Here is a 14,906-nt window from a genome sequence, read left to right as displayed (position 1 = left end):
AATTTTTGGGGCATATTCTTTTGGCGAAAAAGCAACAAGGAAAACTGGCAAGGCATCGTCAGTAAAGACCAACACCCTCAAAAGACACGAGCGCGCCCATCGACCGGCGTCCAAACCCCCTCCATCACCACTTTGACACCCTTCGACGACGCCACCAAGCCCTCTAACCGATCCCACGATTCCCCATGCCTCCCCACGAGAACCCCCCACCCAACGGCCGCAAGCCCCCCACCTCAACCTACTACAACGCCTTCACCCTCTCCTACTACGACATCCACGTCTTAGGCCACAACATGACGCGAATATGGCGCTGCCCTACAAAGTCTGTCCAACTCCCACTATTCCAGAAATACTTCTCGCCGCCAGAACACACAGAAGCCAGATGCTGGGAGCATCTCGACGTTGGTGCCGGGACGGGGTTTTTTGTTGCGGAGGCGCTGAAATCCTGTCTGGGGAATAGGCAGTCAATGAGGATCACGTTGATGGATAATAATCTTTCTACGCTGAAGAAGGCAAGGAGGAGGATTGAGGGTGTGGTTGGCCGGTTGGGGGAGCTGGCTACGGTCGAGACGGTACTTCATGATGTGCTGGATGGGGACATACCCAAGAGTTTGGGAGAGGGGAGGTATGACGTTGTGACGATGTTTAACCTTTTTCATTGTCTGCGGACCACGGCACCGGAGGGTAAAAAAGGGGTTTTTGGGATGGCGGCGAGGTTGTTGAGGGGGGATGGGGTGCTGGTTGGGTGTACTATTTTGCCCGGGAGGGAGTATCAAGCCCGGGGACTGGCGGGGGTGAGGGTGAGGTATACATTGTGGTTGTATAATCGGGTTTATAAGGTTTTTGGGAATGAGGGTGATACGAGGGCACAGTTGGAGGAGGGGCTTAAGGCGGCTTTTGAGGAGGTGGAGGTGGAGGTGGTGGGGAGTATGATGATTTTTGTTGCGAGGGGGCCGAAGAGGTTGGGGGTGGAGGGCTAGTTGAGCGGTTGGGTTTACTGTGAGTTGGCAATATATGGCTGTTGTGAAGAGGTGGAGGAAGCTGCATAACGTGCATAGTAACAAAGAACAGCGGTCTCGCTCCTCCTCATGAAGTTGAAGGGACTCGTCCGCTGAACGCTGAGGTGTGTGACTTCTCTGGGCGAGTCCGCGGAGGTTTCTTGTGCCGAGGGGTTCTTTCCTAGATGCCGTCTCCATGATCTTCCACGGCCGTCATTTTGGATCGTACCCTCCATCATTTCGATCCACGGTTTGCACAGCTGTGCTAACCCCTGTGCTTTCCCATGGAACTGTGTGGCGAGACGCCGCCTGCTCGGACCCGGACACAGCACCTCAGCAGCTTATCTCCCAATCCCATCTGTCAACTCTTCCTCTTCCCTTTCTTCCTCAACTCCAACACCATCTTCACAGTTCCACCACAGACTTAGCCACCCAGTTTCAATTTCAACTACATACTTTGTTGCAACAGCTACCAAGAAACACTACGGTAATGGCTCAGCAAACGATTCGTGATGAAGCCTTGACCAAGGAGGAGGTTGACCTCCAAGACAAGAAAGACGCCTCCGACAACTCGACACCAGTGAAAGGTTTGCTTACATCTCCAACAGCGCCCTTCGCATGGTTCGAACGGCTAAGCAATGTTTAACCAGATGTCAAGGGAAAAGGCATAGCAAAAGAAGCCGGCCCAGACGACAAGCAAGTCGAAAACGACGAGCCATATGACCCTTCGCGCGATGCCTTCATCCTCAAATACATGGAGCGGCACCTCAAGCGTAAGGCGCTCAAGACATGCAACTTCACCCTTGAACACCTGAAGTCGACGAAAGCCGAAACGGATACGCTAAAGGCTTCGAACGATCGTACGGACATTATTGTTCCAGAAACTGTGGCCTTTATGGACAGGGAAAGAACGCGGTGTGACGTTGAGATTGCCAAACTTGAATCTCGCAAGGTACGGCTGGAGCAGGAGCTGGCAGTGGTTCAAAACGGTTTTGAAAAGCTTTCGATGTTGAGGCGCAAGAGCCATTAGTCCAAGCTTGGTTGATTAATCAGTGGGAGATGCGACTTGCGGGTGAGAGCACGTACAGCGATGTAAGCGGGTGTTTTTAGGTCCTGAAAGAAAAGTAATAAGCTTTTAAGTTATCTTTAAACGCCTTTAGATCATTCTTTAAGGCCTTCAAGTTGACTTTTAAGCCCCTTTACCTATCTTTGAAGGCCTGTTCATTATTTTTTAACGGCTCTTAACTATCTTCTAACCCCTTTAACTACCTTTTACCGCCTTTTAACTATCTTCGAATGCCTCTTAACTATCTTTTAAAGCCTATTGAATATCTTTCAACCCTTAGTAAGCATCCTTCGCAATATAATTAGATTCTATATCAAGGGAGGGTGGGGTCAAGGGAGGGTGGTGGGGGGGTTGGTGAGATAAATAAAGGACTCCGTATAGGTTCTCTCCTTTTTTTTCCTGGCTTTGGACAATATAGGAACATTATCACCATGTGAATTAGCATTTTCTTGAAGATCGGGCCAAAACCTTTGCAAGCTTCTCCACAGCCACAGCTTCTTTGCCATGGTATTCGATGCAACAACTTGATCAAGTCTCACCACCACCTTCAATATTTCGGCTTGAAAGGCAAACGCTCTAAAACGCCCTTCTTGAACTCGTCCACTCCCGCCTCCAACCCCCACAGCCCATGAATCCACTCGAGAATAACACCAAAGCTCTCCGGCTCCCCCATGTGCTTCCTCCCCTCGACAACCTTGAATTCGGTGTTCTTTCTCACATCCCCGTTCTTGTCCTTGACGGCAAGATACAAATCCTCCACCGGGAAAATCTCGTCCAAGTCACCATTGACCACCAACGTCTTGCAACTTTCCTGGTCCAGGATCCTGCTGTCGAGGAGACTGAATTTGCTCTTGCCTTCTTTGATGAATTGGTCTAGATCGTCTCCGTAACCGAATTTATGGGCGAGGGTATGGGCTAGGTCGAAGGGGTATTCCAAATGGTTGACGTTGCGGAGCCAGGTCTCGTCAAACATGTGGTGGCAGCCGCCGCCGAGGGAGACGGAGCCGAGGAGGTGGGACGGATGGGTGTGGGCTGCGCGGAGGGAGTAGTACCCTCCTGTGGAGAAGCCCCAGATGATGACATTGGAAGAGTTGACGGTGGGAAGGGCGGTGGAGATATAGGAAAAGAGGGAGGACATGAGGCGGTCGGGGGAGAGGGGGTCGGAGGGGAGAGAGGGGGAGTCGCCTGTTCCGGGGATTTCGAGGACGAGGGTTGCGATGGAGAAGCGGGACAGGGGGGTTTGCCAGACTGAGAGTTCGGTGCGGTAACCGTCGAGACCGGTTAGGATTATGAGGAGGGGGAGGGGGTGTGAAGACGGGGGAAGGAGGAGGGAGGCGGGGATGAGGGGGGGTTCGGAGGGAAGGTGGTTGGGGTGGGGGATGGAGATGGGGAGGATGGGGATGGGGAGGAGGCTGTGGGGGGTTAGTAAGGATGGCGGGGTGGGTGAACGGGGGAATGGGGGAACATACGAGGAGCCTTTGTAGAAGACGTGTTTGCCTAGATTCCAGGCTTCGTGTTGTTTGGGGGAGCGCGGGGCAGGGAAACGCGCGATGCGGTAAAGGGCTGAGCTTCGGCTTTGGGGTTGTGTTAGACAGTTGGGACGGAATGGGAGATGGGGTAACGGACAGGTACAACTCGCAAGCCTTTTCCTTTTCCCCGTTTTGTTCGGCTTGGCGGGCGGTAAAGGCGAGCTTGAACGCTTGGGGGAAGAACATGGAAGCGTATTCATCCCAGTTGTAGGGCTCTTTTAGGCCTTTCTGTCGGCGGTGTTAGACAAGGTCAAGAACTGCATCCAAGGGTTGGTGCTTACAGCGATGATGGCGTCAACCACCGGCTGAAAGTCGGTGATGCTGCCAAACATGAAGGGGTAGACACCCATGGCGCACTATTGATGATTAGCTGTGAACGGCCGGATTGGCCCTTGTTGACATACAGGTCCTTTCCATTTTGTCTCCCACAGCTGCTGGAAAGACTCATGATGGGCGGCGCGGGCGTGCAGCGCGGAAGAGATGTGGTAGGTTTCGATGTCGCGGTCACCAGCCGCCGACACGTCGTGGGTATCCGGAATACAATCACCCATTGTAAAAGAAAAAGAAGACTGACAATTTGCAACATCCAGCAAGTGATGACAACTTTGGTGTATTTGGCAATGTGAAATCATCAAGAGGTCGTGCGGAGGGGGAGGTGGGGAACACCGCACGTGGACTGAACATATTGACTCGCTCTGAGTTGGCTTATTGGGACTGATGACTATCCGGTTACACCAAGTGACAGCAGTTTCATCTGATTAAATATTTTGATCGAAAAAGGGGGCATTCCCAGCGTTATTGTCGGCATGTCGGACTTAGACCCTAACCCTGTCCAGCTGCCTGACCACCCGACCACGTGCTGGCATCTGCCCACATTCCATCATCCACTAATTAACCAATGCCAGACGAGCGTCTCAGAATAATCGACTTCTATGCAAAACGCATCCATGGCTTTGTACTCGACGACACCGCATCCTTTGTGTTCCATACTGCAGAATCCGTTGGTGTTGCCGGAACCAGCTCGACCAAATGGAGGCCACGACAAAGAAACACCCGGCGTTAACTGCCCAAAGTCAACAATAAAATAGCACCATGTCGCGTACGTACCCGACCCGCCGGCCGTCCAAGTGCTTGCTGTCTGATGACCGGCGACGTTTGAACTCACAACGTCACCAAGAACAGCACAAGCGCCATGTCTTCGTATTCCTGGCAGGGGTGGGCGCCTGGTGATGCCGATGTGTACGACGACACCTCGGATGAGAGCTACCATTATTGGAACTCGGACTCGGTCACCAAATCATATCCAATGGCCAAGTCGTTACAGAGTCAAGACGAAGTCCCAGAACCTCCATCACATCCTTCCCCAACTCCCAGACCGGGGTTTGCCCAGCTTACTACCAGTACGGGCAAGACACCCATTCCGCCTATCCCGCCTATTCCTACTACGAGCGGAAATACCAGCATAGGCCCTGTCAACGACCCCAGCAGTACGTACTCTGGTCCTCCTCAGCATGATGGCTCAGGGGACATCATCATCACTGACGAGATGGATATCAATGACATTGAGGCCGCCATCGACGCCAGCAGCGAGATGGCACTCGCACAGGCAGGCGTGACCACGGGCTCTAATCCAGTTCAAGGGGGGAATTCAGCGAACGTGGATCCTGATGAAGATGTCAACATGAATGGTGATCCGGATAGCTTGTTTGACGGGACAACAGCTGGCTTGTTTGAGGGTACAACAGACTTGATTTCTGACCTCATTGGGGACGATACATTGGGGCCTGCGGACGCTTCCACGCCCAAGAGGTTTCCGGTCCAGCAGACACAGGTTCAGCAAGTCGACACGACGCATGTCCAGCAATCCGACACGGCTCTTCAGGCTCTTGCAGAGCCGGATGATGACTGGTGTCAGCTGGCAATCATGCTCCCCCCCAGAACCTTTCGCTTGCCGAAAACGGGCGTAGATGAGAAATATCTGGATTCTACCCTCTGGCTTGACCAACAAAAGGCCGGTTTTGTCTATATGCACACCCTGAAGCCACAGGCGCCGACTGGCCGCGCTCTGTTGGTGTGCTCAAGGCAGACTGGGGAGCTCATTGTCAACAAGAACATTCATGCGCACCCCTTGATGATTGATTGGCGTTGGAACGAAAACTACAGACGGTGGTGGCATTCCAATCCTGACGAGGCCAAACGGGATTATGCCGGGACCATTCCGCCCGAGATCAAATTTGCCCGGCTTGACGATCCACTGGTAAAGCGACGGCTGCCAGAGGAGGGGGTGTATCCAAACTTGTTCGGTTTTGGCATCAGCAACGGCCGAGAGGGCGTAGAGTATGATTATGCCTTCAGGAGGCCGCTATATGTTGACGAGTATTCGCTGTATTTCAAGCACTTCAACGGGTACAATCTCCGGAGTATTCTGGCATATGCCACGCAGGGTCCAAAGACGGCGCAGCTTTGGATTGATGAGTATTTCATCTGGCACGTCATGGAGCAGCTCACGTCCGCTGTAATCTATATGCAAACGGGCATCACACGATCGGAGCTGAAGGCAGGGGAAAGGAGGAAGAAGGAGAATTGGAAGCCGTTTGTCCACCGCAACATCCTCCCCGAGCATGTCTATCTGCACTTTGAGGAAGCATGGGAGAGGGGTCAGAGTGAATTTGACGTGAATAAGCGGGATGAGGACCCAGCGGAGAATGACAACTATGTCAACGAGTCTCTTCGGCGCGCGTTCCCTCGTGTTGTGCTTGGTAGTTGGTCGCAGGCCAGCGAATTACACAGCAGCGAAAAGGTGTACAAGTACAATCGTGGAGAGCGCAGCCAGATCATGGCAAGGCTAGGGAACAAGGACGTCGATGACCACACGGGACTCAGGCCCGAGCTTTGGGAAGACATTTATCTTCTGGGGGCCGTACTCCGACGCTTGGTCACGGTGTGGGATGCGCGCGAGAGGGAGGAGGAATGGGAGGAATCGTGGATAGACTACAATGTCGATGCGGGAGAATACACCATCGAAAACGTGAGAACTCCCGGCGCAAACAAACCGCACTACTCCGAGGACCTTTATGATATCCTCGAGCTATTCCAAGTGCGCTCCAAAAGAATCCAAATACAGGACCGGGCGAGCTGGGCGGATGAACGCTACTGGACCCCAAGAAGGTCGCAGACAAAATCGTTTGTAGATGTCGACATCTTGATTGACGTCGTGTTCCCCATAGCGCGTTTGAAAGTGCAAAACGAGAAAGCCAAGTTCCGGGCGAACGAGGAAACTGGTCATATCAGCATACCAGATACCCTGATGCACGGTTGGTACGCGCTCACGAACCGCATTGACCTGATCCCGTACACGCCAGAGGGCCAAGACATGGAGGAGGTCAAAGGAACAAAGGTGGCGTCGCGGGAGCTTCAGTTGGTGCACGGGACCAAGTATCTTGTTTGGTACCAATTCCACGCCCCTGTCACCAGTGAGCTGAACCCTGGGATCACGGACTGGCTCGCAGTTCCGTGGGCGAAACAGGCCATGGAGCAGCCTGCCAAACTATGGGGTGAATATTGGAACCAACACTACAGCGATGAGATTCGGGCGGCCAATATGGACACTCCCGAACGCGGGGACAGACATCGAGTTGGTGATAATCATATGGATGATTCCCTTGTCACGGTGGATGAGTCTTTGACGGGCGAAAGGAGAATAGCGCTCGAGAAACACAAGAGAAAGGGTGGATTCAAGCCGGACTGGCGAGTCCAACGGCCTGTGTTTGAGGCACCAAGGGGTAATGCTGCAGAGTCTGACGCTGACGAGTATGAAGGCTACGAAGCTCGCAAGGATGCCCGTGCCCAAGAATGGGACGAGCTCATCGAGGCAGGCAACCCGAGAGATCCCTTCTTGGCACTCACGTTGGAACAACACCTGAAGCGGGTGCTTAGATGGATGCGCCGGGCGAAGCGCGTGTTGTGGCACCTTTACCCCGTCGCATTGCAATACGACGACAGCGCGGAGGTACGAAACGAGGAAGAGAAGGTCGCTAAGGATTATCTGGAGATTATGAGGAAGGAGGTGGAGCTCCAGGCGACAGGACGGGAGGTGGAGGAGACACCTGAGCAGCGGGCTATCAAGCAAAAGTATCACGCCCTGTTGGAGAGGCTGGATCCAAAGGGCGAGTACAAGGTTGGATTTGGCCACAAGTTTGCGGCTCCACGGGAACCTACGCCGCCACCACCACGGCCTCCTCCACCGCCTCCGGAACGGCAACCCACACGCTCACAAGGAACACAAGGGGATCCGTCACCGCTACCACCCTCTCCCACCACAAAGTACAAGAGGGATGATGAGGCGCGGAGAATAAACAATGATATTCTGGCCACGCAGCATAGACTCCTGAGAGGCAGGTTGAAGAAGGTCGTCGACCAGTACACTGAAGCCCAACACAAGAGAGACAGGCTTAAAACGGATGACCATGAGTCGGAGCAATATCAACGATTTGTCGAAGCTTCAGAGGAGGTCAAGAAGCTGGAGGAAAAGATGAACCTCCTCAAGAAAGCTGATGACAACCTGCCCAAACCGGAACAACTTGACCAGCAGAAGGAACGTTTGCAGAAGGAGATCAAGATGTTCCGCAGACGCGCTGCCGAGTTCAAGAGGGCGGCAAAGGAGCAGATGACACTTCGCAACGAAAAGACTGATGACGCAGCAGACATGATGCAAGAGGCGGCCACTTTGAGGCTCGAGGCTTTGGAGGAGGCTGATCCGTCTCGGGCTGGCCAACTGGAGGACCGGGCAGACGAATTGGACGAGGAGGCCGAGGCTCTGATCAAGGAAATGCTCCCGCTCAAGACAAAGCAGAGCGAGCTGGCGGACAGGGTGCGGCTGCTGGAGCTCAAGATCAAGGGCCATACGGAGGTGATTGCCAAGATTGATAAAACGCTCAAGAAACAGCAGGAACCGGCTGGGGGCCCTTCATACTTTGCTCAGGGCTATGAGGAGGCCATGGCGGATGAAGGTGGTGCCGGTCCCAATCGCAATGATGGTGCTAACGACAGTGATGATGGCGATGATGATGGCGATGGTGGTGGCGGAGGTGGCCCAGGTAAAACCTTTGATGGAGTGAACGATTCTGACGAGGACGACAACGACAGTGGTGGTGATAACAACAACGACAACAAACCCGACACCGCCACCGACCCCGAACCCACCCCCCAACGACGCACCACCCGCTCCGGGCGCGTAGTCAGACCGGTCAGCCTCTACTCCCCAACCAATAACTACAACGCCACCCAGCAAGACTCGCAAACCCCGAGGGAAAAACCCCCTCCCAACTCACCCCCAGGCAACACCACCATCCCCCGCATCCCAACACCCCCTCCACAAACTGGTCAAAAACGCCCCAGAAGTGACCCAGATACTGCCGTCATTAGGGAAACACCCCCGAAAAACCCCCGGGTGGGCGTGGCAGGTAAAGTTGAAACCGTCGAAGTCCCCCAATCTCCAGATAAAAGGCCTCCCTGGGTAAACCCCCGAATCGAGATCCCTTGGACGCAACAAAAGACGGTCCCAGCTTTGCAGTATTCAAGTGAGGGGGGTGATGAGGTTATTCCTGCCACACAGCAGCCTGAGGGGAGTAGTGAGAAGAAGAAGAGGAAGACGAGGAGCACGAAGGTGCCCAGTCCTATTGTGACAAAGGAGAAAAAGGGGAAGGCAAGGAAGGTGTCAACCCCGACGAAGCCAAAGTCGTCGCCTGGCAAGGTGCCGGAAGCGCCGAAAAAGAAAAAAAAGACGCCGGGAAAGCGGGAGTTAGAGCAGCAGGTGACGCCGACTCCGAAGAGACGGGCGGTGGGACGGCCGAGGAGGTATGAGTAGGGTGGGAAGTTTTGGGCTACCTCGACAGTTTTGTTTTTGGATTGAGATGATGGGGTTTGGAAAGGGTTAGATGATGTCTCATGTTTTGAATTGGATAAAAGGATCTTTTCATTGGATATTCTCTCTGTCGGATATTTTGGTTGGAATAAAACTCTCTTTTTATCTCTCTTGCACGGTAGCCAGCTCAAACAACAAGCCGATGCAAGTTCTTCCTTCACATGTGTCTTGTCGTGCTTGTGCAAAGCGATACACATTTGCCCCAATGGAGCTTCATAAACCAAGCTTATCAATCGTGAAAAGATCAACATCGCCTGCATGTACGCCGTCATTGATCGAGATCTCGTCTCCATGCACTCCTTCTCGGCAGTCACAAGTACCTTGCATCAAATCTCATACCCGGTGCATGGGAACCACAGCGGAAGGATTCAATGTAACTTTACACTTGAAGGATCCGAACCAGCCTACACAGCACAGCACATTTAGAATTACACTCAGGTCAAATCAAAGCCACAGAAACTCTATTCAACCTCTACCCAAACAGAAAACTACATCCAAAAAGCTCTCCAACCTTACTCCTCCAAATCCCTAATCTTCAACACCGCCTTCCCAAAGTTCTTCCCCTCCAACATGCCCACTAACCCCTCGGCCGCATTGTCAATCCCCTCAGTAACACTCAGCTTAGCCTTGTAGCTCCCCTCAGCCAACCACTCCTGCATCTTCCTCTGGTGCTCCTCCCCATACTTATCCGCAAACCCCTTGTCATAAACAATAAAGCCCCTCATCGTGATCCTTTTGCTCACCACCTTGAACAGATTCTTGACCCCATACTTTTGTTCGTCAGGAACACTGTACTGGCTAATCATCCCGCAAGCAATAATCCTTCCATGCTGGTTCATCGCCTCAATCGCAGCCTCGAGCTGCTCCCCACCGACATTCTCAAAGTAGATATCCACCCCATCCGGCGCGAGCCGCTTGAGGGCATCAAACGGGTTTTCAGTCTTGTAGTTGAACCCCCCATCAAACCCAAGCTCGTTGAGGATAAAATCGAGTTTCTCATCTGCACCAACCGATCCAATAACCCTGAGTCCCTCCCGCTTAGCAACCTGCCCAACAACCTGCCCAACCGCGCCCGCAGCCGAACTGATGAAAATCGTCTCCCCCTTCTTCGGCTGCCCAATCTCATGATACGAACTCCAAGCTGTCAACCCCGGCATCCCCAACGGTCCCAAAAACAACCCCAGGTCCTTCCCAATCTTGGAGTTCTTGATATCAACCCTGCGCCTGATCGTTCCGTTTTTCAGCTGGTCAGCGCTCAAGTGGGCGTATTCCGCCAGGGGGAGGTAAGCAACGATCAGATCCCCCTCGGCAAAGTCAGGGGTATCAGAGCGGATCACTTTGGAGACGGTGTCGTTGGTGATGGGCTCGCCAACTAGGAAGGGCGGGGAGTATGACTTGATGGAGGGGTCGCGCATCTTTCCGCGGAGGTAGGGGTCGTAGGAGGCGGAGAGGACGGCGACGGTGAGGCCTCCTTTGGGGGGTTTGAGGTCGAAGGGGACGGGTTCGACGGCGAGGTGCTCCCCTGGGATGGGGGCGTTGGTGGGGACCTTTTTGAAGAGGAGGGTTTTGTTTTGGACTTTGTCGGACATTTTGGCTGTTTGTTTGGTGTAAAAGTAAGGGTTGGGTATATTTATGATGGTGTGAAGGGGTTGTTATTCTCGTGATGATGGCGGTGATGGTGAGGTGAAAACGAGGGGCAGATGCTGGTGTTTATATCGTGATTCGACCTGGAAAGCTCGGTGGGGTATCCATGGCCAGTTGGTGACGTTTTTCGACGTCACTTGGTGGTGGTGGATCCCGCGGGAGAAGGACGCAGAAGATGTTGGGTGGATGAAGACACCCACATCGGGTGGGGTTGATGCCAAGATCCGAGGCATCTATTTCGACATCGAGACTAGTCCAGTAGAAGGATTGGTAAGCCGATTTTGATTCATCAGCTTCCAGCTTGTTGCGTACAAATCCGGCCGCCCGCGGACTGCTGAATATCATGATCTGACTTTTCAGGTTGTTTGAGTCGACCACCATTCCAGTCTCTGGTCCCTAGCTGCGAAGGTTTCGTGTAAATTCGCGCCCGATCCTCTCTTGCAAGTCGCTGCGCGTCCCCTTGTATTCATTCCCAGTCAGTCGGCCCTGTAGTTCGTGGAATCTGTAGAGCTGCCTCGGCTCAAGTAGTCCATGCCAGAGTTCGCCCACCTCAATTTTCTTATAGAACAAGTAACTGTCGTATGGTCCAATATCACGAGCAAAGGCATAGTGCATTCTCTTCACTTTCACCTCGATACCCTTTTCTTCTCTCTTCCTACGAGCCTCCTCTTCGTTCAACCGAGCCTGTTCTTGCTCCATGAGAATCACATCGTCGCGCCGCTCAAGAAAGCCTGGGCCGTAGAAAGACCCTCCCCATGTGGGCGACTTGTCCATCAGGTAAGGTAAGCTATGCCATAATCGACCTGGATCTGTAACCATTTGTCGAGTAGTTCCTTATTACCACGACAGCCTAGATAACTGTACATCCCCTCAAGCACCTCATCTGGAATGCCTGCTATGGGACTTGTCACTGCCTTCATCATTAAGCTGTAAGGCTTTGACTGTTTGAGTCCATGAGTTATGATGGCAGCCATGTTGAAGAAGTCCGTTTTGATGCATCCAAAACACCGGGAGGGCAGGAAACGCTGGCGGTCGTCCTTGAACCGTTCTTCGGCCAACGTCGGCGGCAGCAGGTCTGCCACCACAGTCTTGAGCAAGGTCACAACCCCTATCTGGTCTTTAAACCCGAGGTTCGCGCGGTACTGTTCAAATGGAAAGCCATCCGGCCAATACGGGATCTCGTAAGTAACGAGACAAGCTTGGCACTTGCCAGCAGTGAACCTGATCTCCAGGCAGCATATCGGACACCGATATGTTGGATAGGTGCGGTCCGGTAGGGCAGCATGGGAAGAGTGGGAGGATTCTGGTGACCAGGGGTCCCGGGGGCCATTCTCTGGAGCATCATTCTGTGGGATCTGAGGTCGATCTTCGACTTGAATGAGCCGAACTTCACCCCTTGCTGCACGTCTCCTACCGGCATCATTCATGTACTCCTCCCAGCATTCACGGCAAAACATATGCCCGCAAACACGAAAGATGCCCTTCTTCGCCTCATTTCGTTGAAAGTCCGACAATCGTCTCTTGCGCTTGTTCCCAGCAGGCAGAGAAGGTTCCGGCACCGGCTCCTGATTGATAAAGGCAGCGATATAGCACGTGCATATGATACACCGCACGAAGGGCTTTGGCTCGTTGGCGGAGGTTTCGTCGACGTCAAGTCGTCTTAGATCATGGAACAGGTCCTTGCCTCCGGGATCCCCTTTCTTCTGTGGAGCAGAGGGGTTGGGTGGTAACGGCGGGGCAAGATTGCCGGTGTCGGCCTTGTCTTCGCTGCCTGGAAGGTCAAGATTCAGGCCGGCGGCGTTGACAGCCCCGAATCCGATGGTTGGTAGGTCGGATCTCTTTCCTGTGCCTGAGCCACAGCATCGGCGATCCATTCGCTCCTCTCCTAGTCCCTCTGGGATTGATTTGTGTCCTGGCTTGTGTACAATCTGCCGTTAGGGTCATCCTGATCAAGGGCAAGTGACAGCGGCCATTGGCGACCCCAATTCGCAGGCACATAGTGATGGTCATTCCCGATCCACCATTGCCTCCCAACGGGTGAGTGCAAAGGTGAGGCTGGTGGTGGAGGGTTGGGTTTCAGTAGAGGATGTTGCTCCATGGTTGTCTTGGTTGGGTGATGAACGGTTCAGAAAATTGATGCTTCAAGTCTGAACTGTGATGGTTCATAGTGGTCACGGATAATTGTTATCAGGTTGCTTTGTTCAACCGGAAAAAGGTAATATTCCACTGCATTTCTGAACAGGAGGGAAAGAAACAATAGAGTCGCGCAAAAAGGGGCTCGGCTGAGTCATCCGCCTACCTTGGGCAAGTGCTCGCCATGTCATGCTGTGATTAAGGTTTTGGCCAGAGGACGATAGTGTGGAGCTGGATGCGTTCTCTGGCCTGGGGTTTCTGCTGCCACGCAGAAGGCAGAAGAGGCTTGCAGTCTTTTCTCATTCAAACATCATCAGCATCAACTAGCAATTATGACACCACACGACACCCCAAACAACCCCGACTTGCGCAACATTGACCCGCTTCTCTATAGGCACATGCAACCGACAACACACAATCCGACGAATGTTCCACAGCCAACACACCCACCAAATGATTATTCCAACCCCCCGCCCGTCAGGGGACCAACATCGTCTCTCCCCGGGCACCATGTATCAGTCTCCTTTACTCCAGGACATCGCCACGTGCCGCCCGAGCAGCCATGCCCACCACCCGTATATCTGGGCCACCACCAGCCAACAGCCTCACGTCCGGCGTATGCCCTAACTCAACAACAATACCAACAGTTCACCTCCTCAACCCAACCACCAACCCAGCAAACATCTGCCGTCTTCCCCATCGCCCCTAGACTACCCCCCCAAACCATCACCCGCAAAAGCAACAACCCCCCCGGCCGGATAATCCACACCCTCCTCCCCCCCAAAACCCACATCATCCGCCCCGACACTCCCATCAGACCCTTCATCCTCTCCCTCCCGCTCGGCGCCCCCTTTCACAAGCGGTACAAGGCCCTTTTGCGCTGCACACGCAAACACGGAAGCGCGCTCATGGAAACGTTCACCGCTGGCCCGTATTTCTCTTACCGGGATCCAAGCAATAACCAGGTTCATTTCTTGATTAATGACATCATGGTGCCTGATGGACGGTGGTCGGATGAATTGACGTACGAGGTGCAAGTGATGGAGAGTGGGTTAGGGGTTTTGGATAAAGAGAAAAAGACGTGGGGGAATCATTGGAGGGAGACGGAAGAGGAAAGGGAGGGGGTGGTGAAGTATGGGGGAAAGAGTGAGAGGGGGGTGAAGTTGTATTGGTATGGGGAGGGGGTGGAGGTTGAGGGTTGGGAGGAGGAAGGGGAGGAGGAGGTGGGGAGGGTTTTGGAGGGGGCTTACGGGTGGGTTTCGTAGGGGGATGGTGTCGATGTTTTGATGGGGGAAAGGAAAGAGTTTGATGTGACATCAGCATGGGACGGAGTTTGGTATTTACAAAGACATTGTGAATCATGACAGCGAGGTTAAAATGCATGGATTAGACGGGCAGACAGACTGACTAATAGATAGCATTGTTGGATAGACTTCGACAAAGAAGGTGATGCCTCGGCACCAATGAATGACAGCGTCCAGCCAAAACGTTCTTTGTCTTCCCCCCTGCATTGAGAAACAAAGTCTGGAGCATCATTCAACGGCTCCACACCAGTCCGGACCGCCATCGAACGGTCATCATGTAGCTGAAACACCGTCACCACAAAGTGAATG

The 14,906-nt window shown here is 53.3% G+C and overlaps 6 protein-coding genes across 6 annotated transcripts; 4 read left to right on the top strand and 2 right to left on the bottom strand.

Annotated features, from left to right (window-relative positions):
- Positions 1-185: 185 nt before the first annotated feature.
- On the top strand, positions 186-980 carry QC762_511780 (uncharacterized protein; the record flags this gene model as incomplete). Its single annotated transcript, XM_062891573.1, has 1 exon — positions 186-980. One exon carries the CDS (start codon positions 186-188, stop codon positions 978-980), a length of 795 nt encoding a protein of 264 aa, XP_062742227.1.
- A 214-nt stretch (positions 981-1,194) lies between these two features.
- Positions 1,195-2,028, top strand: QC762_0081660 (uncharacterized protein; the record flags this gene model as incomplete). Its single annotated transcript, XM_062883911.1, has 2 exons — positions 1,195-1,585; positions 1,649-2,028. 2 exons carry the CDS (start codon positions 1,195-1,197, stop codon positions 2,026-2,028), a joined length of 771 nt encoding a protein of 256 aa, XP_062742226.1.
- Positions 1,858-4,357, bottom strand: QC762_511770 (uncharacterized protein). Its single transcript, XM_062891572.1, is given in 6 exon segments — positions 1,858-2,392; positions 2,411-3,476; positions 3,534-3,638; positions 3,691-3,821; positions 3,875-3,949; positions 3,998-4,357. The coding sequence occupies 5 exon segments, from the start codon at positions 4,223-4,225 to the stop codon at positions 2,612-2,614; spliced, it is 1,404 nt and encodes a 467-aa protein (XP_062742225.1). The 5' UTR covers positions 4,226-4,357; the 3' UTR covers positions 1,858-2,392; positions 2,411-2,611.
- Positions 4,358-4,785: 428 nt separating this feature from the next.
- On the top strand, positions 4,786-9,459 carry QC762_511760 (uncharacterized protein; the record flags this gene model as incomplete). Its single annotated transcript, XM_062891571.1, has 1 exon — positions 4,786-9,459. One exon carries the CDS (start codon positions 4,786-4,788, stop codon positions 9,457-9,459), a length of 4,674 nt encoding a protein of 1,557 aa, XP_062742224.1.
- Positions 9,460-10,028: 569 nt separating this feature from the next.
- QC762_511750 (uncharacterized protein) lies at positions 10,029-11,105 on the bottom strand (the record flags this gene model as incomplete). Its single annotated transcript, XM_062891570.1, has 1 exon — positions 10,029-11,105. One exon carries the CDS (start codon positions 11,103-11,105, stop codon positions 10,029-10,031), a length of 1,077 nt encoding a protein of 358 aa, XP_062742223.1.
- A 2,520-nt stretch (positions 11,106-13,625) lies between these two features.
- Positions 13,626-14,558, top strand: QC762_511743 (uncharacterized protein; the record flags this gene model as incomplete). Its single annotated transcript, XM_062891569.1, has 1 exon — positions 13,626-14,558. One exon carries the CDS (start codon positions 13,626-13,628, stop codon positions 14,556-14,558), a length of 933 nt encoding a protein of 310 aa, XP_062742222.1.
- Positions 14,559-14,906: the final 348 nt, after the last annotated feature.

The sequence above is a fragment of the Podospora pseudocomata genome, chromosome 5, assembly GCF_035222375.1.
Source record: "Podospora pseudocomata strain CBS 415.72m chromosome 5, whole genome shotgun sequence".
In the NCBI taxonomy this organism is placed as follows: domain Eukaryota; kingdom Fungi; phylum Ascomycota; class Sordariomycetes; order Sordariales; family Podosporaceae; genus Podospora; species Podospora pseudocomata.
Note: the sequence above shows the minus strand (reverse complement) of the source record. Positions and strands in the feature narration are given on the sequence as shown.